This window comes from Plutella xylostella, chromosome 4 (genome assembly GCF_932276165.1).
Source record: "Plutella xylostella chromosome 4, ilPluXylo3.1, whole genome shotgun sequence".
Classification (NCBI taxonomy): Eukaryota; Metazoa; Arthropoda; class Insecta; order Lepidoptera; family Plutellidae; genus Plutella; species Plutella xylostella.
In genome coordinates, this window is record NC_063984.1 from 10,728,722 (window position 1) to 10,756,294 (window position 27,573).

General features: G+C 37.9%; 1 protein-coding gene across 1 annotated transcript in view; it reads left to right on the top strand.

The window, feature by feature from the left end:
- The first annotated feature begins 1,083 nt into the window (after positions 1-1,083).
- The window catches only part of LOC105389727 (maestro heat-like repeat-containing protein family member 1), a 30,826-nt gene continuing 4,336 nt past the window's right edge, over positions 1,084-27,573 (top strand). The window contains exons 1-8 of the mRNA XM_048629026.1: positions 1,084-1,240; positions 1,336-1,513; positions 1,649-1,820; positions 4,907-5,096; positions 5,477-8,330; positions 8,492-8,645; positions 26,563-26,823; positions 27,119-27,339. Coding sequence (XP_048484983.1) covers positions 1,210-1,240; positions 1,336-1,513; positions 1,649-1,820; positions 4,907-5,096; positions 5,477-8,330; positions 8,492-8,645; positions 26,563-26,823; positions 27,119-27,339 — 4,061 coding nt within the window. The 5' untranslated portion in view covers positions 1,084-1,209. The remainder of the gene's footprint in view (positions 1,241-1,335; positions 1,514-1,648; positions 1,821-4,906; positions 5,097-5,476; positions 8,331-8,491; positions 8,646-26,562; positions 26,824-27,118; positions 27,340-27,573) is intronic.

Consider the following 27,573-nt stretch of genomic DNA (forward strand, 5'->3'; position numbering starts at 1 on the left):
CTTATACAAGCTAGAAGGTGTTAATAAGAAGGCTAATAGTGAAACCAATAAATATTTATTTAGATAACGTTATTACAACTGTATAAAAAAACTGGATCTGTTGACGAAGGGCACACATTGTAAAGACATCAATTTCTCTTTTTGGACGGCCAGTTCTGTTTCTTCCAGGAGGTAGAAATATTCCATATTTTGCCCTCTTTGGCACGCTGATCCGATACAACTATAAAATAAAATAAAAAAATCTTTTTGAGTTACACAATGCCCCCCAAATTCACATAATGTGAATTTAGTAAGTAAACAAACATATATCTTCAAGTATCAAAATGTTAAGGTTTGACTCAACTGAAACCAGATGAAACCTACAATCAGTGGTATGTAAACAATGTTCGACTTGGGCTCTAAACCTAGGTTTATCGATAAATGAAGCGTTGGTACTAATAAAAAACGAGTTATTACAATTTGTACAATGCTACATACCCGTCATAGACGCTGTACGAGCGTAAAAATCCTCCAAATTCGACAAAATGTGTCCAGCTTGATGTTCCGCTAAACATTGTATTAAAACTCGATAAATAACTTCACTAGCTTGACTACGAATATTTTTCTTCATCTTCCTAATTGCAACCAAGCGTAAATTGTTGCTTTTATCTAGATTATCCTTATAATTAATAAGAAAATTCAAAAAAACAGCCAACCGCCTATTGACATAAACAATTGTTATGACTTTTATGTTTCTTTTCTAATGGTGCCAGGCTCCTGAAAATTTTAGTTCGTCAAACATTAATTTCAGGACTTTATAGTTTCACTGTAACATTATGCATTCTCCAGAGTCACGATTGCAAAATCTATCTCATATCATAAATCTAAATGATTAGGCAGAGTCAGAGATATAGGTACTAAAATAAGTAAGTTATGAGAAACAAGATTGTTGATTGTGATTGTGAAGCAAGCGGTCAACTTTATGTATTAGTATTTATCTACTTTCTGCACCCCGCACATACCATCTCCAAATACTACCTACGTCCTACACAATTCCTTAAAATCTAGTGATTTGATTAATCGATTCTTAATCGTTCCATCGTTCGTAAGTTGCCCATTGCCCATCACTTATTACAATTTTGTAACTTGTTGACGATGAAGTGGTTGAATTTTGTGAAACAAATAAAAAGACTTTAATTTCACATATTTAAATTGTTTATCTTCATTAAAATGTCTTCTAATGAAATATCACATCTTAAAGGTTATTATTATAGTTTATGCTGAAGGATTTCATTTCCGGCGAATCATTTTCTAAGGTTTCTTAGTTTTATTTCAATTGTGTTATTTGCTTTACAGAAACCATACAAGTTTTAATATCTGCTTGTGGTGATAAAGAAGAGTCAGTGAACAACGAAGTTATCAAATCGCTAACCAAGGTCGCCGGTGTTTACCCAAACGAAGTTATTGAATATTTTTGTACATTCTATAAAAATACAGCTAAGATTAATCCTGTGCAGCTTGGAAATATTATCAAGTGAGTACCAAGACTACCTAGTAGTATGAAATGATATATAATTCAATAATAGAAAACAAGTAAATAAATATTTTTGACTAGGTACCTAACTCAAAGAAGAAACTTTTTTTACATATGCTTCTTTTATATTGCAAGGGTCCTAGAGCAGACATGTGTGAACCACATGAAGAGCATCAAGTCCCCGCTGGCCACGGAGCTGGTGGAAGCGATGCTGCAGGCCATGACCTCCTCCGCAGACTACCAGCCCGCCGTTCAGATGGGGGCCTCCGGTGTGCTGGTGGCCATCGCTTATGTGCATCTTGATTTAGTAAGTACTTACTAGCTTTTACAGAACCTGGTGCCTTTCCCAGACTGCTTGGAGGAGTAATGGGAATGAAGGAGAAGAATAAGCAAGTTTCCTGCAAGCTTCTTTATATTGATTTGGTTTTGTATGTCCCTTGGATTAGCCCACCAATCTCCTAATTCATTAGTTTTTTTTTTTTTTTTTTTTAACATAAGTACAGTTGAGACTGCAGAGCAAACAATATGCATCTGTTAAATAGAATTGCATAATATTTACCAATTATAGGCATAATGCTAATTATTTAACATGAATCACACTTGGAGAAATGTGATCCTATCTGTACAATATTCAGTCCATTTATCACAGTATAACCATGTTTAAATATTATGTGATAGATTACTTATCTAACCATGATATTTGATACTCCTTGGTTGAAAAGCTTTTTATTGGGAAGCTATACAACTACAATGTATGCTACACTGCACATTTTAAGGCTCAATTTCAGCTTTCGGATTAGGGTTTCAAAGAAGTAACTGCGTCAGACATATTTTCCAAAGAATCGAGAGCCACAAACAGGCCAACACAGTGTGGGACTCCCTCCAGCCCTTCTAGCAGTAGACAATCTTTAGCTGATTATGATGAGGTTTTTAAATCTAATCATAATCTCCCAAAACCTTCAATCATCCTCAAGATAGCTGGAATGTGTTCATTTATGGTTCAACGCTGTGTGAGGTCTTATGGGGAATTCTGTTTATTTAACACTGGCGTCGCGTCGCCGCCACGCCGCCTATGTGATACCTCATACACCCTGCCCCCGAGGTACTACAGTGCCCTTATTTCGCGCGTAAATTACTACACTGATGCTGGAAATGACCAATAGCAAAGCAGCATTTACGATAGAAATTGAGCCTACATAAACATTCATTGTTATAACCTACCCAGGTGCTCCAATCTCTCATGTCCCGAGTCCCGGCCTCGGCGCCGCCGCACTACAGCATCCCGCACTCGCTGGGCTCGCTCGCCGCCGTCAACACCGCGCTCATTGTGCCCTTCGTGTAGGACATTCTGTCCACATTTCTGCTTCTACGAGGGCGATACCGAAATGATCGGGAATAGAAAAAAGTACAAAATTATCATAATATTATTTACTTTTATTGTTTTTCAAAGTAGTCTCCGTGACATTCAATGCACTTTTTCATTCGATTAAACCAATCATTGAAACAGTAATTCCAGTCTGAAGTGGATACTGTCAAAACAGCTGATTTGTAAGCTTCGACCGCCTCTTCTGGGCCGCTAAACCGTTGACCACGTAGCATATCTTTAATTCTTGGGAATGTAAAATAATCATTGGGGCTCAGATCAGGGCTATACGGAGGATGGTCCATCAACTCCACGTTTTCCATATTTAAAAACGTTCTTGTTTTGCGAGCGGTATGAGAGCTTGCATTATCGTGGTGAAGGATTATACGACGATTCGGGTTAGTTTTACGAAGTTCTCTTACGACTTCCGGCAAACAAACTGTTGTGTACCAATCAGCAGTAACCGTCCTTTGTTCTTGTAATGGAATCGTAGCCACATGGCCAGTTTTCGATACAAACGAGGCGACCATTTTTTTCGACACGCTGCGTGAGCGAATAACTTTTGTTGGCTTGACCTCACCTTCGAAGACCCAAACTGCCGATTGATGTTTTCTTTCGGGCTCATATGAATAAATCCACGATTCATCACCAGAGACGATATTGTAGACAGCATTTGAACTGCCTCCATTGAACCGTTGCAGAGCAGATCGACACCAATTAACACGAGCCGACTTTTGTTCCTCGGTCAAACGGTGGGGCACCCAGCGCGAAACTAACTTCTTGACACCCAGTTCTTCATGTAAAATGGTTTGAATGGCTGTCATACCAATGCTGAGAAAAGCCCGAATCTGCTCGTATGTCACATGTCTATCTTCTTTTATTAACTGGCGTACAGTATCGATGTTATCTTGTGTTACCGCTGTTTTTGGCCGAACAGTAGAAGGGACTGTGGTAAGAGAGGAACGTCCACGGCGAAACTCAGAATACCAACGATATATAGTCGTTTTACTTGGTGCTTCAAGTTTATAAATAGAAACAAGCTCGGCGAGACATTGTTCTTGAGATAAACCTCGACGAAAGTTGTGAAAAATTATTGCACGGAAATGTTCCCGCGTAAGCTCCATTTTTTACACCGACTTGTTAAATTCAAATGGTCAATACTCTTTTATTTTTTACTTTTTTAAAATTCGAAAATGGAATTATGTTTGAAAAAACACTACATTTGATACACCAAAAAGGTTTCACTCTAATTTATTCCTAAGTATTCTATTCCCGATCTTTTCGGTGTTACTACTTTGTTCTCATTTCGTCCTCAAAAATTATCGATGCTAGAAGGGAATAACGAAGCGATATTTTGTAAAAAAATACACTGCCTATTGTTTACCTACTAGCTAATATAAATAAAAACAGCGCGTTAAGCGTCACGTCGCGTAGAGCGTAGCGCGACGCTAGCTACCTCACGTCACATGGAATTCCGTGCCATAAATCTCCTGACCTCACGCTAGCGTCGCGTCGCCTTCACGCTAACGTCGCGTCGCCGTCACGCTGGCGTCGCGTCTCTCCTATCTATATGTATATATCACACCTATTATGAATCACTCTGTCCCCTTTTAGGTACTGCAGTCTCTCATGTCCCGGGTCCCCGCGTCGGCGCCGGTGCACTACAGCATCCCGCACTCGCTGGGCTCGCTCGCCGCCGTCAACACCGCGCTCATAGTGCCCTTCGTGAAGGATATCCTAGCGATACTGCCTGTCCTAATAAATAATCGATGCTAGAAGGGAATAATGAGGCGCCATTTTGCATAACAGAAATAAATACGTCTTTTTTATCTACTGATATAAGAAACAACGCGTCAAGTGTCACGTCACGTCGAACTTAGCGCGACGCTGTGTTACGTATCATGTGGAAATACGTGCATGAAAACCCGCGGCGTCACGCTAGCGTCGCGTCGCCGTCACGCTAGCGTCGCGTCCCCGTCACGTCGCCGTCTGACTGTCTGACCTATTTTCAAACCCCCTGTCCTTTCTAGGTACTGCAGTCTCTTATGTCCCGAGTCCCGGCGTCGTCACCGCCGCACTACAGCATCCCGCACTCGCTGGGCTCGCTCGCCGCCGTCAACACCGCGCTCATTGTGCCCTTCGTCAAGGATATCCTGGCCAAACTGCTGCCGTTGCTGACGTTAGTCAGGGTGGATGGGACGAAGCAGGCTTTTGCTTTTGGTGAGTTGTGTTTTTGTTGTTTGTTTATGTTAGGTTTTAGTTATAGCAGAGAGTTGTAGACAATACCTACTATGTATAACTAAAAGGGTGGTAAAAATAGGATTGTTCAAGTAACTATGTTACAGATCCTACAGTTATTGGTCTACTATGTCTACTACCCAATTGCACGCTGCAGTTTTGTAAATTTTTGCATTTTTTACGAAATCTTATTTCAGCAAAATACCGTCAGGATTAAGACAAGCGGAAATACTTATTATAGCTTATTTACTTTTCTTTGGCAACTCCTATGCATAATTAAATTATACAATCTCACAATGTAACAGCTAAGTAAGCAGTATATCATTGGCATACATAAACAGCCGTGTTTTCGTATCTTTCAGCCTTCGGTCATTTTGCTGTGGCCGTATCAGAGCAAATTGGAGACAACGTCGAAAACGACAACATTACGTCTATCAAGGACAATTTCGTCGTAGAATTCTCATTAATATTCGACGTGCTATACAACCAGTGGCTACATTCTTCTGAAGCTAGAGTCACCGAGTCCGTATTAGAGGCATTAGGACCGATAACGCGATTGATTTCAGAACGAAAGTTTGATGAGACGGTCAACAAACTGATGCTTACACTGCTGGCTCTGTACCGCAAACCGCAACTAAACTCGTACTACATAAGCCAATGTATATCGTACCTGCTCACTCCATCGGCGCTCAACCCAAAGTTGACGTTACTGGAGAATGTGATCAACTCGACCAACCATACCCTGTTCACTATGATTGTCATAGAGCCGGATTTCGACCAGCCTCAGAGTGTGAAGAATTACTTTGAAGTTCTTCGTTGCTTCGACCACATGGCCAGTCAGTTCCCCGACACCACCATAGAAGGGCTCCTTCTACAGTGCAAGAATAACCAACTTAGAGACAGAATGAAAGCCGTCATCATCTTGACGCATCTGACAACGTCGTCGCAGGTTTTCATTGATAAATACGCACCCAAATTCATCGCCATTCTAAAGGTAATGACGACTATGGAACAAGATCTGAAGATGAAGAAGTTGATTGCGAAAGCTATCGTAGGATTGGTTTACAGGAACTGTTTGGTGTCCGCCGAAGATTTCAGTATGGTCGAGTTTATAATCAAGCACTGCAATAGTGACCCCTCGGTTGTAGGCACTAAGGCAGACGTAGCCGTGTCAAAAACCGACGTGACAGATCTGTACGATACGTGCAAAAGCTCGTTAATCCTGATGTGCAATTCAGCGACGAAAGTCAGGAGTCAATTGCGTGATTTGTTTCTAAAAGCTCTGACGATCGAAGAGTTTTCTCCTTCAATGGCAACCGTCACTAGCTGCCTCTCTTCCTTGCTCCAGAATAATGCATCAGGAGATGATACTCCAGACCACGTTCCAGAGTACAAAGTATCATCCGATCTGATCTTCATTCGCTGTCTCACTCATCTAGCCGAGCCCGACCAGGTGGAAAGGAATAAAAACATCCTGCTGTTTCTAGACGAATATTCGGGAGACGTTCATAAGAACCTCAAAACCTCGTGGAAAGTCGAAGTGGAACGGCTGTTGAAGTTTGTAATGAAGGACGAGCCCAATGACCAATGGCACAGTATGTTATTGGAATTCCTAGTGACGGCCATAGAACAGGTGAACAGCAATAAATGGGTGGAGAATGTAGCAACAATGCTATCGCACGAAATTCTAACAATAAAACAACCGCCGATGATCAAGGGGGTCTCTTTGCAAATGCTGGCGACTTTAGCGTGCCACATGTCCAATGCAGCTGTAGTAGAGCAAGTGTTGAAGATAATATTTCTAGCTCTAAAGTCGATACCAATGGAAAGTGTAGAATACGTGAGTGCCGCTGTCGGTATAGCGTCCCAACAACACGGAGAATACGTAATGAACGATCTAGACGCCTTCTTCAAAGACATAGAGGCTAAACGAAGCAGCAAACTCCTCAATTTCATATCTTCGAGACATTCCAAAAACGAGGCTGAAATTAACGTCTCCAAATACGCTGTGATACTCTGTTACGGAAAGATTGCTCAGAATTGTATAGATGTTCATGTTTTGGCGCGGCTCGGGGAAAATGTCACCGCCATTTTGTTAGACATCCTTAAATCTAATCCGCCATTAGACCTTTGCTGTGCTAGTCTCACCACGTTGTACGAAATAAGCAAAGCTTTGTACCCAGCGTCGCATCACAATGTGACCATACGGAACCGTTGGCAGTTACTAAACGCGGTTTTGGAACAAATCTACAATCCCAACTTGGACAAGCAAAGTGTAAAACCGTACCCGCTAGTCGTGAAAGCGTCTAAAGAGCTAACCAAACTACAGAAAGGAATACTGCCTGAAGAACGGAACACTATAATTAGAGTTTTGTTTACCACAATATTTACTGAATTATCTTCGTTGAAAAAGAAGTATACAGCTGATGGCAATGGGGATGAGAGTGATAAGTTGGCTAAAACCCTAAACGACAGCTTGACTTTGCTCCATGATTTAATACGAGAGATAATCCTGCAATCCACTTGCATCAGTACTTTAGACGACATCGTATCTCTTCTCACCGAATGGCTGCGAAACGAAAACGATGAAATCCGAACAGCATCCATGCAAATATTCCAGCTAACCCTGGATACTTATCTAAAGAACGTCAAACTAAACTACGAAACCCCAAGCAAATTCGGGCAAATGGGATACCTGCTGGGTCTAATAACCCCTGGAATTGCCGACACGAATTTCCCAGTCAGACTGTTAGCTATCGACTGCATCAAACTCACAATCCAGATCCAGTACTTATACGAAGGGGCTACCATAGAACCCAACGACGAATGCATGACAAAACTCACAGCTATAAGCAACAACATTCTAAGCAATGATTTGGGGATGATCGCCGACTATTCCATGGACGTTTGTGAGACGATTTGCGAGAAAATTCCGCATCAGCATATGATGCAGTTTATTGAGTGTCTTTTGGAAGGTTATGTCGATGATGAGTTTATAAGCACGGGTGTTAGTTCGGTTTTGGAGGCTTTGTTTCTGAAGAAGGGTCTGGATTTGTTCCAGAGTATAGAGAGGATAGTGGAGGTGGTTTTGGAGGGGATGGACGAGGTGGGTCCGGAGGCGAGACAGAGGTTGTTGAAGCCGCTGACTGCACTAGCGAGGCATCACTCTAACGCTGTTACTGCTGTGCTTTTGGCCCAGAAGATCCCTCTGAGACCGTAAGTTCTTTTAAACTTGAATACTTTAATATGACCTATAAAGCTTTCTATTTGTCAAAGAATATTCAAATAAGTTTTGCTGTTCTTATGGTTTGCGCTTACCAAAATTACAAAAACACATGCAAAAATTACAAATTTATTAATTATCTATAAATTTCCAGGAGTGTAGTATCGTGCTGGCGCCACCTAGCGACGGACGAGAGCTTGTCGGTCGCCATCTTGGATAATTTCCTCAGAATGATGACCTCAATAGAGTTGTTCGAAGACCCCTACCACATCACTGAGAACCACATTGCAGCTTTACAGCCATTGACGGTGAGTTGAATAGACCTCCAAACCACCTTCTGACTGTGAAGGTTATTATAATAACTAGAGGTCGCGTTGTGGCGCGGGCTGCAAGCAGCCGCGCGGGGCTTTGATGCTTTCGGTTCGGTTACAGCAGGGTATTGACTTGAACATATCGTACCAAATCTTTCTTGCGTTTTGTTACGCCTTAAAAACTGTTTTCACTATGAATTTCGTTATAAAAGGGGTACTGATGATTTTGTTTCAGGGGGGGATACAGTTTTCAATATGAATTTCGGTTTCAGCAGGGTATTGACTTGACCATACCGTAGCAAATACTTCTTGCGTTTTGTTATGCCTTAAAAACTGTGTTCACTATGTTTTTTTTTCCATTAAAGGGGTACTTACGATTTTGTTTGACGTGGGATACTGTCTTTAGTATCAATTTCGGTTTCAGCAGGGTATTTATTTATTTATTTATTTATTTATTTATTTATTTGATTCACCAACAAAGATTACATCAATTACATGCTAAAATAAATTAAATTAAGTCTAATGATAAATGCATCTTCAATTATAGGTGAATACAGCATGCATTATATAAGGAATAAATTCATTCAATAATTTTACTATTAAATAAATATACAATTTAAATTATTTATAAATCACAATGTACCTAACATTATTTTTAAATTAGGTTAAAATTTTGATGAATATTAAATGTACATAAATTTTAAATTTTAAATTAGGTTTACACGAATTTATACAATACAAATTAATTACAATAATTATAATTTAAAAAAATAAATTACAACATTGGCAAAATAATAATTAAATTAATTAATGTAAGTGGGATTAAAAGAATAATTTTATTGATTTTAAAAATAAAAGTAACAATAAAACATTTGAAGATTAAACATTTTAAGGCAATGACCGCATGAGTTCCTTTTTAAAAAGTGGAAGCCCCTGGAATATGCATAGATTCGTTTTCTTTGATATTATATTATACGATCTACAAATCCTATTCAGTGGAGAATATTGACCCAAATTTGAGTTGCTTTTATTAATGTGAAATAGCGTATATACATTTTTTCTTGGCAACCGTGTGGGGATAGCTATATGCAATTTAGATAGCAATGTCGGTGCATCTATCTTTCCGTTCGCCAACTTATGCAAAAAAAGTATGTCAGCAAGCATTCTACGTGAGGATAATGAATGCATATTAAAATGTTTCAATCTGTCCTCGTAGCTGTGCAGTTTTTTAGCAAGACCGAATCTGTAACTTAAGTGCCATAGAAATCTTTTTTGAACACTCTCGATTCGTTTTATATATACAGCATAGTGAGGATTCCACACCGGACTGCAATACTCCACACAGCTTCGAACGAGCGAGTTAAATAAAATTATCCGGGACGTAACGTTTTTGAAGTCTTTAGTGTTTCGAATTATAAAGCCCAACATTTTAAAACTACGAGTCACCATAGATTCTATCTGCTTATGGAATTGCAGTTTACTGTCTAGTCTCACGCCGAGATCCCTAATCTCAACCACATTCTTTAAAGGAGAGTCGTTAATGAAGAAGGTTTCAGGTGGAATATTGTGCCTACACCTCGAAAACATCATGTGGTAACATTTCGAAGCGTTTAAAGACATGCCATTTAGATCGCACCAATCAACGAGACGGCTTAAATCATTTTGAAGCTCTTCTTTGCTCTGCAATGACATCATAGGCTTAACGATTTTTAGGTCATCGGCAAATAAATAGAAATTCGAGTGTTGGAAACAGAAAGGAAGGTCATTGATAAAAATGTTGAACAACAGTGGACCCAGGTGCGATCCCTGCGGGACCCCAGATACAGCTTCAAAAGAGTAAGAGGAATATCCATTTATTATGACCTTAGAAGTACGATCATGGAGATAAGAATCCAACCAAGACAGCAAACTTCCCCCTACGCCCATGTTGTCTAGTTTCCTCAACAAAATAGTATGGTTTACCCGATCAAACGCCTTACTAAAATCGGTATATATAGCACTAGTTCTTATTCTAGAGTCCACTGCCTTCGATACGTGATCTATGAAGTCCACCATGTTAGTGCAGGTAGACCTCGCCTTCATGAAGCCATGTTGGCTTGTTGATAATAGTGGCCTGACATGATACGATAATATAGTGTGTATAAGTTTTTCGAACACTTTAGCAACTACCGATAAAATAGAAATAGGGCGATAATCTGTGACTGAGCTTCTATTACCCGATTTGAAAAGCGGTATAACTCTGGCTTCCTTCCAGACGGTTGGAAATACACCAGTATATAAAGAATAATTGAAAATTAAATACAGAGGAAAACTTAGCGTCCGGGCACAACTTTTAATAAAAATTGCTGGCAAGCCATCTGCACCGGCCCCCTTGGCATGGTCAAGTCTTTTTAAAATTTTAAGGATTTCAAACTGACTAACTGATGCAAGTGTTAAACAATTATTGTTAGATGAATGCTTTGCAGGATGATCATCGGTTGGTGGATTGAAACGGCTATACGCCTTGGAAAAATTATGCGCGAATAGATTGCATATATCTTCTCCAGTTTTTGCAACTTGGCAACCCATTCTCATTTCTGATGGGTATGTGCTTTTATTTTGCCTCTTTTGTTTTATATACGACCAAAACAACTTAGAATTGGATATCACGGACTCTTCAATCCTAGATATATATTCATTAAAGTTTTCTTTACGTAGTTTAATACATCTATCCCTCAGCAATTCAAAAGATAATTGGTCTAGTGGGTTTCCATATTTTTTTATCTTTTTGTGCAATTTATGCTTTTCACGAAGGATTTTGATTAGACCATGCGAAAACCAAGGAGGGTACTTACCTGCACTACCTGTCTTACTTAATGGAACATGATGCTTTATAATGTCATTCACTTCTCTGTAAAAAATGTTTACCATATCATTTACATTACTACACGAAGAAAATCTCTCAGACCATGGTATAGATTCTATTTTGTTGTTAATCTGACAATAGTCTGCCTTGTAGAAGTTATATTTTAGATGTGGCTTGGGTTTCAGAGTACTTTCGTTCAAAAAAAAAAGCCGAGAATGAAAGTGCAGGATGAAGTGGGTCAATTGGGACAAAGGGGTCTGAGCTTTTACACAAATTAGTTACAGGAAGAGTGCTGAATACTAGATCCAATATATTAAGGTTTACATTCAATATATAATTATACTGAGATAGATTATTTGTGACAGAGAAATCAACCAAATCGTTTCCAAAAGAACTGTTATTGGTTCCAGGAGAGCAAATTCCGCTATCAGTATTTAGAGTCCATAAAATGCAGCTCAAATTAAAGTCACCTACCAATATAACATTATCACATTTTTCTAAGACTCTATTTGTGTTGTGTATGAAGTGATCCAAAATGTGTTTTTTTATGGGTGGTGCTAAATATACACCACAAATATATAATTTATTATTGGAATTATATTTTTGTTTTATATCTATAGCTACCCAAATGTCTTCGCAACCACTTTCAAACTCAAGTACTCTATGGGATTTTATACGCTTATGAACCGCTATTATAACTCCACCACCTGTCTTTTGCGGATCAAACATAGTTGATTCACGATCGCGCCTATATACCTGGTATCTATCGTCAAACAACTCGCAATCAAAAACATTACCTTTTAGCCAACTTTCGGTTATAACGATAACATCAAAGTCATGTAGACTCGAACTATGAAAGAACAAATTTGTTTTGGTATTTAAACCTCTAGTGTTTTGATAATAAAAATTTAATGTATCGAATGTTAATAATTATAGAAATATGTTGATCATGCAAAATCATTGATAAATAAATTATCTACGTAAGTTTACTCAGGAACTCAATATTACGAATCAGCACATAATCAGAGGCTTCCGTTTTACGCATAAAGACCCTGTTCTTTCGTACCCACACAAACTTATAATTTAGTTCCCTAGCCTTAAGTCTAGCTGCAGCGTGCAATGATTTGGTTTCCGGAGAAAGATGCTCACAAATATAGACGGGGGCCTTTTTATCGACAGCAATTCCCAGATGACTAGTGTTTAATTTATCGTTTTGATTTGACTTATTATACTTTATACACGCTGCCAATAAGGTGTCTCTCTGCATAGGGCTGCTAAGTTTCACTATGACGTTTCGTGGCCTATTACTCTCAGTGTTAATTTTTGCTACGCGCGAACAGTATAAAATATCACTTGAATTTAAAGGACACTTAACTACATTTCCCAACTGCTGAACAGTGGACACCAGGTTTTCACTGCGATTTTCTGGCAGACACTGTATCTCGACGTTTGCGGAGCGTGCATTGTATTGACTTGAATATACCGTAGCAAATCTTTCTTGCGTTTTGTTATGCCTAAAAAACTGTGTTCACTATGATTTTCTTAATTATAGGGTTACTGACGATTTTGTTTGAAGTGGGAAACAGTTTTCGGTATGAATTTCGGTTTCAGCAGGGTATTGACTTGAATATACCGTAGCAAATCTTTCTTCCGTTTTGTTAAGACTTAAAAACTGTTTTCACTATGATTTTCATTATAACAGGCGTACTGTAGATTTTGTTTTAGGTGGGATACGGTTTTCAGTATGAATTTTGGTGAGATACGGTTATTCACTTGACTGTAACGTATCGAATATTTTATGGGGTTTAGTCCCTTCAAATCTAATTTCAGTATGAAATTTGGTAACAGATGCGTATTGACTTTGCCATAATATACTCACGGGCAGTGAAAAGTTTCCATTGGGAAAAACTAACCGGAAAAATCTAGCTTAATGCCTTCTGCAACATTGACGTACATTTAACAGACGGTCAGGATATTACCAACTAAAAACGCTACTATTTTGTTCCAATATTAAATATTTTTTTTTGTAAAAATTGGGGTCATATGGTGTCGGCATTTTGTGAGTGGAACTTTTTCATTTCTTAACTTTTGACTTAACTTAAAAAAATCCACTTCTCCACATGAATAAGTAAATATTTGCCTCGAAGACTATTTTCATTCTGAATTACGGATTTTCTCACACAAATACGGTAGAGAGACTGATCTATATGGTCATTTTTTGGTTTCGTAAACTTTACCTAGTATCGAGCCTACATCGTTTTGTGTACAAATATTGGGTTCTTTAATATCTCATAAATATGAGTCACCTCCATTCGCGCGTTTTTCTAGCATCTCGATTATTAGTTTACTCTGTCCTGAAGAGAAACTTTTTCATAGAAAAGAAATACACAGGCTTTTTTTTTATTCATTAATTTCTTACGTGGGTTTGCTGTTTAAGACTATTTTTACAGAACTATGTTTTACTTCAATTTAATCCATAATTGGAACTATAAACGCTCAAACATACACTTTGTATTTTTTTTATTCATTCAGATATTTCTTAGCCACAATCGGCTCTCAGGTTATATAGTTGTGTTGACGAGGGTTTGAGTAGTGTTGCCTCGCTTCGCTCGGCTCTCCAGGGTTTGAAGTATGGTGGTTCGCATTGTTTTGCCTCGCTTCGCTCGGCGCCTCTTTTACGGTAAGGTTATACTTAAGTTGTATTGCCTCGCTGCGCTCGGCACTTCAGTGGTTATGGTATGATGTTTTGAAATGTTTGGCCTCGCTGCGCTCGGTTCTCCAAGGTTTGTGGTATGATGGTTTGGATTGTTTTGCCTCGCTGCGCTCGGCTCTCCAGTTAAACAGGCAGTTGGTGATTAAAGTAGTTTAGCCTCGCTTCGCTCGGCTCTTCGGGTTTTCAGATGTTGATTTCAGTAGTATAGCCTCGCTCCGCTCGGCTCTCTAGGTTTTGGATTGATGGTTTCGGTTGTTTTGCCTCGCTTCGCTCGGCTTTCCGCTTCTTAAACGGGACTTTTCCCGTAGTTTTTCATTATATTGATATTAATAATAATGATACGTAATGCCTCGCTTCGCTCGGATTTCTTTCCTTTATGGCAGGTTTGCTTGTCGGATGCCTCGCTGCGCTCGTCTGGTTTTATTTTGGTATAGCTTGTAGAAGGACTATGGCCTCGCTGCGCTCGGCACTTACACTGTGGTAAAGTTGATTTACACTTTGTATATTTTTAGGGAAAATATTTTTTCCTCTAAGAGTGGGTAGTTTTTATTTTAAAAAATAATTCTTTGTATTTATCTACACAAATGCGCCATATACCACAAATCTGTCTGACCACTTCAAAGGGGTGAAATTGCTAATGTTGGTAATTTTTTCTACGTTTCTATGGAAATTTTGATTTTTTCCCTACAAGTGGGGAGTTTTTATTTTAAATAATTATTGTTTGTATTTATCTACACAAATGCGCCATATGCCATTAATCTGTCCGACCACTTCAACGGGGTGAAATTGCTAATGTTGGTAATTTTTTCTACGTTTTTAGGGAAAATTTGATTTTTTCCCTTTAAGTGGGGAGTTTTTATTTTAAATTAAAATTTTATGCATTTAACTACACAAACGCGCCATACATTCGAATCTCCTCAGACCATCACAAAACGACAAAATTGCATATTTATGTAAATTTTCCCATGTTTTTAGAGAAATTTTGTTTTTTTTTCTATAAGTGGGGAGTTTTTTATTATTAATTAAAAATCTATGCATTTAACTACACAAACGCGCCATACATTCGAATCTCCTCAGACCATCACAAAACGACAAAATTGCATATTTATGTAAATTTTCCCATGTTTTTAGAGAAATTTTGTTTTTTTTTCTATAATTGGGGAGTTTTTTATTATAAATTAAAAATCTATGCATTTAACTACACAAACGCGCCATACATTTGAATCTAATCAGACCATCACAAAACGATAAAATTGCATATTTATGTATAATTTCTCATGTTTTTAGGGAAATTTTGTTTTTTTCCCTAAAAATGGGGAGTTTTTATTTCATGAGAAAACTAAATGCATCCACCTACACAAACGCGCTCTACAAGTCAAAACTGTCAGACCACTCAATACAGGTGAAATAGCCTTAAAACATGTAAAATTTCTCTTTTACAAAATGGCTGCCACTTCATCCGCCATTTGGATTTTTGCAGTTTTCGGAATTTTCCTATTAATTTCACCATATATCCAACCATGTACAAAGAAAATCATCACCCCACCTCCTCCTCTTCTGGGAGATCAATTCACCTCAACTTGAATCGACGTCGAACTTTTTCAAAAATATAATCTCCCGTATTTCTCAGGGTTGCCAGCCGAAAGTAATAAAAATAGTCAAATGTCATTAGTATGAGCCTTTCTTACTAAACTGCATCATTTTTTTAAATCCAAAACGGTTATTTCTATTTTTCTGGTTTTTGGGGAAAATCTCAAAATTTTCCCTAAAAATGGGGAAATTTTATTTAACTGGTATAGTCTACCCAACAAACTACACAAATGCGCCATACAAGACAAATCTCCCCAACCACTCTAAACATGTGAAACAACCAATCAAAAATCGCGAAAAAAAGTCACTTTTACAAAATGGCCGCCAAAGCAGTCCGCCATTTTGTTTTTTCAACTTTTCGGAATTTTCCCATAAACTGCACCATACAACAGACCGTGTACAAAAACAATCATCACCTCACCTGCCTCCCTTCTGGGAGATCAATTCACCTCAATTTGGGTCGACGTAAAAAAATCCGAAAAAATATAATCTCGCCTATCGCCCAGGGTTGCCAGTCGAAAGTAATAAAAATGGTCAAATGTTATTAGTGCGAGTCTTTCCGACAAAACTGCATCAAATTTTAAAATCAAAAGTGGCCATTTCTACTTTTCATGTTATTGGGGAAAATCTCGAAATTTACCCTAAAAATGGGGAAATTTGTTTCACATAGCAACTCGTATCGTCAAACTACACAACCACCCCATACAAGTCATACCTGTCAAATGCCTCAAACACAATAAAAAAACGCTTTGAAAATCCCCGAAAAAACACGTTTTTATAAAAAAATGTCCCCTCACCCCGCAATAAAAAAAAAATCATTTTTTGGAATTTTCCCATAAATTTCATCATGTGCCCCACCGTTTGCAAAAAACAGTATCCCCCCACCTCCCCCCCTTCCGGGAGATCAATTCACCTCAAGTCGGGTCTGACACGCCCTAAACTTTACTTGACTGCAACTCGGCCGCCATTTTGTTTTTTTATTTTTTTATATTTTTTTTATAATCTGTCAGACACTCTAAATACACCCTCGAAATATGAAAAAATGTATGGTCACCAAAAAAGAGGAGCAAAAAAAATTTTTTTTTTTTACAACTTTTTTTAAAAAGTCGAGGTTTTTCTCTACTCACCCGAGCACCCTGTACATTTCCCTAAAACATTATTATATCAAAAAATGGGTCCTTCTGGGAGAACAATCATGTCAGTCAGTGTGTCAGTGGTAATCCAGCTATATATATTATAAACTAGAGGTCGCGTTGTGGCGCGGGCTGCAAGCAGCCGCGCGGTGCTTTGATACTTTCGGTTTAGGTGGGTGTCTGTTTTCAGTATGAATTTCCATTTCAGCAGGGTATTGGCTTGAATATACCATAGCAAATCTTTCTTGCGTTTTGATACGCCTTAAAACTGTGTTCACTATGATTTTTTTTTAATTAAAGGGGTACTAACGATTTTGTTTGACGTGGGAAACAGTTTTCAGTATGAATTTCAGTTTCAGCAGGGTATTGACTTGAATATACCGTAGCAAATCTTTCTTGCGTTTTGTTATGCCTTAAAAACTGTGTTCACTATGTTTTTTTTAATTATAGGATTACTGACGATTTTGTTTGACATGGGAAACAGTTTTCAGTATGAATTTCAGTTTCAGCAGGGTATTGACTTGAACATACCGTAGCAAATCTTTCTTGCGTTTTGTTATGCCTTCAAAACTGTTTTCACTATGAATTTCTACATTAAAGGGGTACCTACTGATGATTTTGTTTTAGGTAGTTATACGTTTTCAGTATGAATATTGGTTTCAGCAGGGTATTGACTTGAACATACTGTAGCAAATCTTTCTTGCGTTTTGTAAGGCCTTAAAAACTATTTTCATTATGAGTTTCGATATCATGTCGGTATTAATGCTTTTGTTTTTGTTTTCAAAACAGTTTTTTAAGTATAATAATCGGTCAGCTGGCTTTACTTATAATATACCAAATTTCTGGCGTTTTCCTTTGAATTCAAATTTGAGGGAATAATACTTATGGCTTTATGCTTTTGATTTTCTTATTATGAAATGTTGCTATTATAATTACTTTAGTGGTATTCATTTCGCCTTAAAAATACCAGTAGGAAAATTCAGGTAGGTATACTTTACAATGACGTAGCGGATCTTCCTGGTGTTCAAGTAAAAGACGCATCCAAATTTTCGGACCATATCCCAACTCTCCATCCCGTACTCGTACTCAAAAAAATTGGTTCCTGTTACGGATTGTCTCACACAAATACGGTAGAGAAACTAATCTATGTATATGAAAAAAAATTGGTTTCGTAAACTTTACCTAGTATCGAGCAGACATCGTTTTGTGTACAAATATTGGGTTTTTTAATACCTCATAAATCTGAGTCACCCCCATTCGCGCGTTTTTCTAGCATCTCGATTATTAGTTTACTCTGTCCTGAAGAGAAACTTTTTCATAGAAAAGAAATACACAGGCTTTTTTTTATTCATTAATTTCTTACGTGGGTTTGCTGTTTAAGACTATTTTTACAGAACTATGTTTTACTTCAATTTAATCCATAATTGGAACTATAAACGCCCAAACATACACTTAGTATTTTTTTTATTCATTCAAGATATTTCTTAGCCACAATCGGCTCTCAGGTTATTTAGTTGTGTTGACGAGGGTTTGAGTAGTGTTGCCTCGCTTCGCTCGGCTCTCCAGGGTTTGAAGTATGGTGGTTCGCCTTGTTTTGCCTCGCTTCGCTTGGCTCCTCTATTACGGTAAGGTTATACTTAAGTTGTATTGCCTCGCTGCGCTCGGCTCTTCAGTGGTTGTGGTATGATGTTTTGAAATGATTTGCCTCGCTGCGCTCGGCTCACCAAGGTTTGAGGTATGATGGTTTGGATTGTTTTGCCTCGCTGCGCTCGGCTCTCCAGTCAAACTGGCAGTTGGTGATTAAAGTAGTTTAGCCTCGCTTAACTCGGCTCCTCTCTAGGTCTCGGAATGATAATTTCGGTTGTTTTTCCTCGCTTCGTTCGGCTTTGCAGTTACATAGGCACTTGCTGTTTATTGCGCTTTAGCCTCGCTTCGCTCGGCTCATCGGGTTTCCGGATGTTGATTTCAGTATTTTTGCCTCGCTCCGCTCGGCTCTCTAGGTTTTGAATTGATGGTTTAGGTTGTTTTGCCTCGCTTCGCTCGACTTTCCACTTCTAAAACGGGACTTTTCCCGTAGTTTTTCTTTATTGATAATAATAATTATGATACGTAATGCCTCGCTTCGCTCGGATTTCTTTTCTTTATGGCAGGGTTACTTGTCGATCGGATGCCTCGCTGCGCTCGGCTGGTTTTATTTTGGTATAGCTTGTAGGAGGACAATGGCCTCGCTGCGCTCGGCACTTAATCTGTGGTAATTTACATTTTGTATGTTTTTAGGGAATATATTTTTTCCCCTAAAAGTGGGGAGTTTTTATTTTAAATAATAATTGTTTGTATTTATCTTCACAAATACGCCATATACCATAAATCTGTCTGACCACTTCAAAGAGATGAAATTGCTAATGTTGGTAATTTTTTATACGTTTTTAGGAAAATATGATTTTTTCCCTACAAGTGGGGAGTCTTTATTTTAAATAATTATTGTTTGTATTTATCTACACAAATGCGCCATTTACCACAAATCTGTCTGACCACTTCAAAGGGGTGAAATTGCTAATGTTGGTAATTTTTTCTACGTTTTTAGGGAAATTTTGATTTTTTCCCTACAAGTGGGGAGTTTTTATTGTAATATAATTATTGTTTGTATTTATATACACAAATGCGCCATATACCATAAATCTGTCTGACCACTTCAACGGGGTGAAATTGCTAATGTTGGTAATTTTTTATACGTTTTTAGGGAAATTTTGATTTTTTCCCTAGAAGTGGGGAGTTTTTATTTTAAATAATTATTGTTTGTATTTATCTACACAAATGCGCCATATACCATAAATCTGTTTGACCACTTCAACGGGGTGAAATTGCTAATGTTGGTAATTTTTTATACGTTTTTAGGGAATTTTTGTTTTTTTTTTCCTTTAAGTTGGGAGTTTTTATTATTAATTAAAAATCTATGCATTTAACTACATAAACGCGCTATACATTCGAATCTCCTCAGACCATCAAAAAACGATAAAATTGCATATTTATGTAAATTTTCCCATGTCTTTAGGGAAATTTTGTTTTTTTTTCCTATAAGTTGGGAGTTTTTATTATTAATTAAAAATCTATGCATTTAACTACACAAACGCGCTATACATTTGAATCTCCTCAGACCATCACAAAACGATAAAATTGCATATTTATGTAAATTTTCCCATGTTTTTAGGGAAATTTTGTTTTTTTTTCTATAAGTGGGGAGTTTTTATTATTAATTAAAAATCTTTGCATTTAACTACACAAACGCGCCATACATTCGAATCTCCTCAGACCATCACAAAACGACAAAATTGCATATTTATGTAAATTTTCCCATGTTTTTAGAGAAATCTTGTTTTTTTTTTCTATAAGTGGGGAGTTTTTTATTATTAATTAAAAATCTATGCATTTAACTACACAAACGCGCCATACATTCGAATCTCCTTAGACCATCACAAAACGACAAAATTGCATATTTATGTAAATTTTCCCATGTTTTTAGAGAAATTTTGTTTTTTTTTCTATAAGTGGGGAGTTTTTTATTATTAATTAAAAATTTATGCATTTTGCTACACAAACGCGCCATACATTCGAATCTCCTCAGACCATCACAAAACGATAAAATTGCATATTTATGTATAATTTCTCATGTTTTTAGGGAAATTTTGTTTTTTTCCCTAAAAATGGGGAGTTTTTATTTCATAAGAAAACTAAATGCATCCACCTACACAAACGCGCTCTACAAGTCAAAACTGTCAGACCACTCAATACAGGTGGAATAGCCTTAAAACATGTAAAATTTCTCTTTTACAAAATGGCTACCACTTCATCCGCCATTTTGATTTTTGCAGTTTTCGGAATTTTCCCATGAATTTCACCATATATCCAACCATGTACAAAGAAAAACATCACCCCACCTCCCCCCCTTCTGGGAGATCAATTCACCTCAACTTGAATCGACGTCGAACTTTTTCAAAAATATAATCTCCCGTATTTCTCAGGGTTGCCAGCCGAAAGTAATAAAAATAGTCAAATGTCATTAGTATGAGCCTTTCTGACTAAACTGCATCATTTTTTAAAATCCAAAACGGTTATTTCTATTTTTCAGGTTTTTGGGGAAAATCTCGAAATTTTCCCTAAAAATGGGGAAAATTCTTTCACATGGCAACTCTACTCGTCAAACTACACAACCGCTCCATACAAGTCAAATCTGTCAAATGCCTCGAACACAATAAAAAAATGCTTTGAAAATCCCCGAAAAAACACGTTTTTATAAAAAAATCTCCACTCCCCCCCAATTAAAAAAAAATCATTTTTTGGAATTTTCCCTTAAATTTCATCATGTGCCTCATCGTTTACAAAAAACACCATCCCCCCACCTCCCCCCCTTCCGGGAGATCAATTCACCTCAAGTCGGGTCTGACACGCCCTAAACTTTGCTTCACTGCAACTCGGCCGCCATTTTGTTTTTTTATTTTTTTATATTTTTTTTATAATCTGTCAGACATTCTAAACACACCCTCGAAATATGAAAAAATGTATGGTCACCAAAAAAGAGGAACAAAAAAAAATTTTTTTTTTTACAACTTTTTTTAAAATTTCGGATTTTTTCTCTACTCACCCGAGCACCCTGTACATTTCCCTAAAACATTTTCATATCAAAAAATGGCTCCTTCTGGGAGAACTACTATGTCAATGAATCAGTGAGTGGTAATCCAGCTTTATATATTATAACTAGAGGTTGCGTTGTGGCGCGGGCTGCAAGCAGCCGCGCGGTGCTTTGATGCTTTTGGTTTAGGTGGGAGACAGTTTTCAGTATGAATTTCAGTTTCAGCAGGGTATTGATTGACTTGAATATACCGTAGCAAATCTTTCTTGCGTTTTGTTATGCCTTAAAAACTGTGTTCACTATTATTTTTTTTTATTATAGGGTTACTGACGATTTTGTTTGACATGGGAAACAGTTTTCAGTATGAATTTCTGTTTCAGCAGGGTATTGACTTGAATATACCGTAGCAAATCTTTATTCCGTTTTGTTATGACTTAAAAACTGTTTTCACTATGATTTTTTTTTAATTAAAGGGGTACTGACGACTTTGTTTGACGTGTGAAACAGTTTTCAGTATGAATTTCAGTTTCAGCTGGGTATTGACTTGAATATACCGTAGCAAATCATTCTTGCGTTATGTTATGCCTTAAAAACGGTTTTCACTATGGTTTTCATTATAACAGGGGTACTGATGATTTTTCTTTTGTTTGGGATACGGTTTTCAGTATGAATTTTGGTGAGATACGGTTATTCACTTGACTATAACGTATCGAATATTTTATGGGGTTTAGTTTTCCCTTGAACTTTAATTTCAGTATGAAATTTGTAACAGTGTACAACGGATATTTCTTGAATTTGGCTTTACATACCTAAGAAAAACTCCACAGGAATGTTAATATTTGCCTTAAAAACTATTTAGATTATGAATAACGGATTGTCTCACACAAATACGGTAGAGAAACTGATCTATATGGTTATTTTTTGGTTTCGTAAACTTTACCTAGTATCGATATGACATAGTTTTGTGTACAAATATTGGATTATTTAATACCTCATAAATCTGAGTCACCTCCTATTATATTCTATTCTATTGTGTGTAAGTACCTACACCTGGCTCTTTTGAGTGGAACCTTTGTGCATATCCCCAAGGACTTAACTGCCTTCCTAAGCTTGGACCATTTCCCACCACGCTGGTCCACTGCGGGTTGGTGGGTTCAGATATGCAGGTTTCCTCACGATGTCTTCCTTCACCGTAAGAGCGATGGTATACATTGTACTTAAGTTAAAAGAACTCATTGGTACATGTCAGCGCCGGGATTCGAACCCGTATCTCTTGCGTGAGAAGCGGGCTCTTACCCGACTGAGCTACCACCGCTCACCTCCATTCGCGCGTTTTTCTAGCGTCTTGATTATTGGTTTACCTACTTTTTTCTGAAGAGAAACTTTTTCATAGCAACGTAATACACAGGCTTTTTTATTCATTAATTTCTTACTCGGGTTTGCTGTTTGAGACAATTTTAGATTTTTTTTAATTCTCACTCGAACACACACACTTTGAACATTTCCTATGATTGTTGTTTACAGAAGTATGGTTTACTTCAATTTAATCCATAATTGGAACTATAAACGCGCCCAAACCTTTGTCTATCTTTTTTATTCATTCAAGGTATTTCTTTGCCACAATCGGCTCTCAGGTTATATCTAGTTGTGTTGACGAGGGTTTGAGTGGTGTTGTTTCGCTTCGCTCGGCGCTCCAGGGTTTGCGGTATGGTGGTATGATTTGTTTTGCCTCGCTTCGCTCGGCTCCTCTTTTACGGTAAGGTTATACTTAAGTTGTATTGCCTCGCTGCGCTCGGCTATTCGATGGTTGTGATATAATGTTTTGAAATGTTTTGCCTCGCTGCGCTCGGCTCTCCAAGGTTTGTGGTATGATGATTTGGATTGTTTAGCCTCGCTGCGCTCGGCTTTCCAGTTAAACAGGCAGTTGGTGATTAAAGTAATTTAGCCTCGCTGCGCTCGGCTCCTCTCCTGGTCTCGGAATGGAAGTCTCGGTTGTTTTGGCTCGCTTCGCTCGGCTCTGCAGTTACATAAGCACATGCTGTTTATTGTACTTTAGCCTCGCTTCGCTCGGCTCTTCGGGTTTTCGGATGTTGGTTTCAGTAGTTTTGCCTCGCTCCGCTCGGCTCTCTAGGTTTTGTATTGATGGTTTAGGTTGTTTTGCCTCGCTTCGCTCGGCTTTCCACTTCTTAAACGGGACTTTTCCCGTAGTTTTTCTTTATTGATATTGATAATTATGATACGTAATGCCTCGCTTCGCTCGGATTTCTTTCTTTTATGGCAGGGTTACTTGTCGGATGCCTCGCTGCGCTCGGCTGGTTTTATTTTGGTAGAGCTTGTAGAAGAAATATGGAACTTTGTATATTTTTTCCTCTAAAAGTGGGGAGTTTTTATTTAAAAAAATAATTTTTTGTATTTATCTTCACAAATGCGCCATATACCACAAATCTGTCTGAAAACTTCAAAGGGGTGAAATTGCTAATGTTGGTAATTTTTTCTACGTTTTTAGGGAAATTTTGATTTTTTCCCTACAAGTGGGGAGTTTTTATTTTAAATAATTATTGTTTGTATTTATCTACACAAATACGCCATATACGATAAATCTGTCCGACCACTTCAACGGGGTGAAATTGCTAATGTTGGTAATTTTTTCTACGTTTTTAGGGAAATTTTGATTTTTTCCATACAAGTGGGGAGTTTTTATTTTAAATAATAATTGTTTGTATTTATCTACACAAATGCGCCATATACCATAGATCTGTCCGACCACTTCAACGGGGTGAAATTTCTAATTTTGTTAATTTTTTCTACCTTTTTAGAGAAATTTTGATTTTTTCCCTACAAGTGGGGAGTTTTTATTTTAAATAATTATTGTTTGTATTTATCTACACAAATACGCCATATACCATAAATCTGTCCGACCACTTCAACGGGCTGAAATTGCTAATGTTGGTAATTTTTTATACGTTTTTAGGGAAATTTTGATTTTTTTTCCCCATAAGTGGGGAATTTTTATTTTAAATTAAAATTGTATGCATTTAACTACACAAACGCACCATACATTTGAATCCCCTCAGACCATCACAAAACGATAAAATTGCATATTTATGTAAAATTTCCCATGTTTTTAGGAAAATTTTGTTTTTTTCCCTTAAAATGGGGGGTTTTTATTTCATAGAAAAATTAAGCGTACCTAAACACACAAACGCGCTCTACAAGTCAAAACTGTCAGACCACTCAATACAGGTTAAATAGCCTTAAAACATGTAAAATTTCTCTTTTACAAAATGGCTGCCACTTCATCCGCCATTTTGATTTTTGCAGTTTTCGGAATTTTCCCATGAATTTCACCATATATCCAACCATGTACAAAGAAAAACATCACCCCACCTCCCCCCCTTCTGGGAGATCAATTCACCTCAACTTGAATCGACGTCGAACTTTTTCAAAAATATAATCTCCCGTATTTCTCAGGGTTGCCAGCCGAAAGTAATAAAAATAGTCAAATGTCATTAGTGTGAGCCTTTCTGACTAAACTGCATCATTTTTTAAAATCCAAAACGGTTATTTCTATTTTTTATGTTTTTGGGGAAAATTTCAAAATTTTCCCTAAAAATGGGGAAAATTTATTTAACTGGTATAGTCTACCCTACAAACTACACAAATGCGCCATACAAGACAAATCTCCCCAACGACTCAAAATAGGTAAAAAATCAAATCAAAAATCGTGAAAAAAAGTCACTTTTACAAAATGGCCGCCAAAGCAGTCCGCCATTTTGTTTTTTCAACTTTTCGGAATTTTCCCATAAACAGCACCATACATCAGATCGTGTCCAAAAAAAATCATCACCCCATCTGCCTCTCTTCTGGGAGATCAATTCACCTCAAGTTGGGTCGACGTAAAAAAATCCGAAAAAATATAATCTCGCCTATCGCTCAGGGTTGCCAGTCGAAAGTAATAAAAATGGTCAAATGTCATTAGTACGGGTCTTTCCGACAAAACTGCATCAAATTTTAAAATCAAAAGTGGCCATTTCTACTTTTCATGTTTTTGGGGAAAATCTCGAAATTTACCCTAAAAATGGGGAAAATTCTTTCACGTGGCAACTCTACTCACCAAACTACACAACCGCTCCATACAAGTCAAACCTGTCAAATGCCCCCAACACAATAAAAAAATGCTTTGAAAATCCCCGAAAAAACACGTTTTTATAAAAAAATCTCCCCTCCCCCCGCAATTAAAAAAAAATCATTTTTTGGAATTTTCCCATAAATTTCATCATGTGCCCCACCGTTTACAAAAAACACCATCCCCCCACCTCCCCCCCTTCCGGGAGATCAATTCACCTCAAGTCGGGTCTGACACGCCCTAAACTTTGCTTCACTGCAACTCGGCCGCCATTTTGTTTTTTTATTTTTTTATATTTTTTTTATAATCTGTCAGACACTCTTAATACACCCTCGAAATATAAAAAAATGTATGGTCACCAAAAAAGAGGAGCAAAAAAAATTTTTTTTTTTTACAACTCTTTTTAAAAAGTCGGATTTTTTCTCTACTCACCCGAGCACCCTGTACATATCCCTAAAACATTTTCATATCAAAAAATGGCTCCTTCTGGGAGAACAATCATGTCAATGAATCAGTCAGTGGTAATCCAGCTATATATATTATAATAATATAATTATCTCTTCAGATAAGGAGGTGGTTTATTTCCAATAGTGTAATATTTCGGGCTGACGATGATACTCTTAGTAACCTATCTCACAACAATTTCGTAGCTACAAGGTTTGACGTTAACGAACAATTTACCGCGAATTCCCTAGTATTTTCTACTGTTTTACGATAATTTCCGCTAGAGGCACCGCAGGTATGTACGAAAACGGTTACTATTACAACATACGAGTATTTATCAAAGGCATGTGATGTTTCACTCAAAATTATATATTTTCTCCATTATTACAATCAAATGAGTAACCATTCTAACCCAATCTTCTCTTCAACCTTACAGCTAATAAGCGCTCTAGGCGAGATGCTACAACAGCCATCAATCTCCAAGCTGTGCGTGTCGAAGTTTCCAGAACTATTCACGGTGCTCTACACGACACTATCCTGCTATATGGACGCCGACCCGCCCGCCTACTCCGTGCCTTCGAATAAGGGATTAGAGAGGATCGGGTTCATACCTAATAGGGAAGCGATAAGGCTATCGCCGGCTACGATCGCTATGGGGACGTTGAACGCGTTTTTGGAAAGAGCTGATTGTCCGAAGGTGAGTTTATGTTATTTAATTTGTGTATTTTATCTTATATATATTGTAGAAGACTAAGCAAGCTTAGCGTAGGACGCCCTCTGGTGGAGAAGAACACCTGTCTAATAAATTGGCTATGGCGAACAAAACCATCATACCGATACGACTGATTTTCTCACTTTTTTCTCCATGTTTCTTTAAAATCTAAGTCTTCATCAGTAACAGGTGATTTTACCTCTTAACCTAACCTTTAGTATTTTAAAACTCACTATTAATATTCAGGTCTAATAGCCCTAAAACACCTATTTACTTCCAGGTAGCAGAAGCCTGCACGCTGATCACAAAAGGCGCGTCAACCGCCGAACTGGCAACCCTAGTGTGTTCGGCCCTAGTGACGTCACAGTCGCTAGTGACGTCCCACTCGCTAGTGAAGTGCCACGGCGCACTAGTGACGTGCTTGTGTGCGCAGGCAAGATGCGAGTTGGCTCCGAGGCGGGCCGCGGCGGTCGCTTTGTTGGGACAGATGCTGTATTATAGGTGAGTGGGGTTGGGATAGTAGTTATGGTCATATTGGTCAAGGAATTCAAGAAGTTCTAGGCATTGGAAGCCCTCCTGTCCATTGGATTGACGACCTTAGACAGATGGCTGGAATGGGATGGCTGAAGACAAAGTGTCTTGGCACCTTATGTTATAATGTGGCAAGTTACTTGGCGACCCTCCTTGCGGGGTGAAAGAAGTGGCGGGGGCGAGGTAGCACGACATGCTACACAC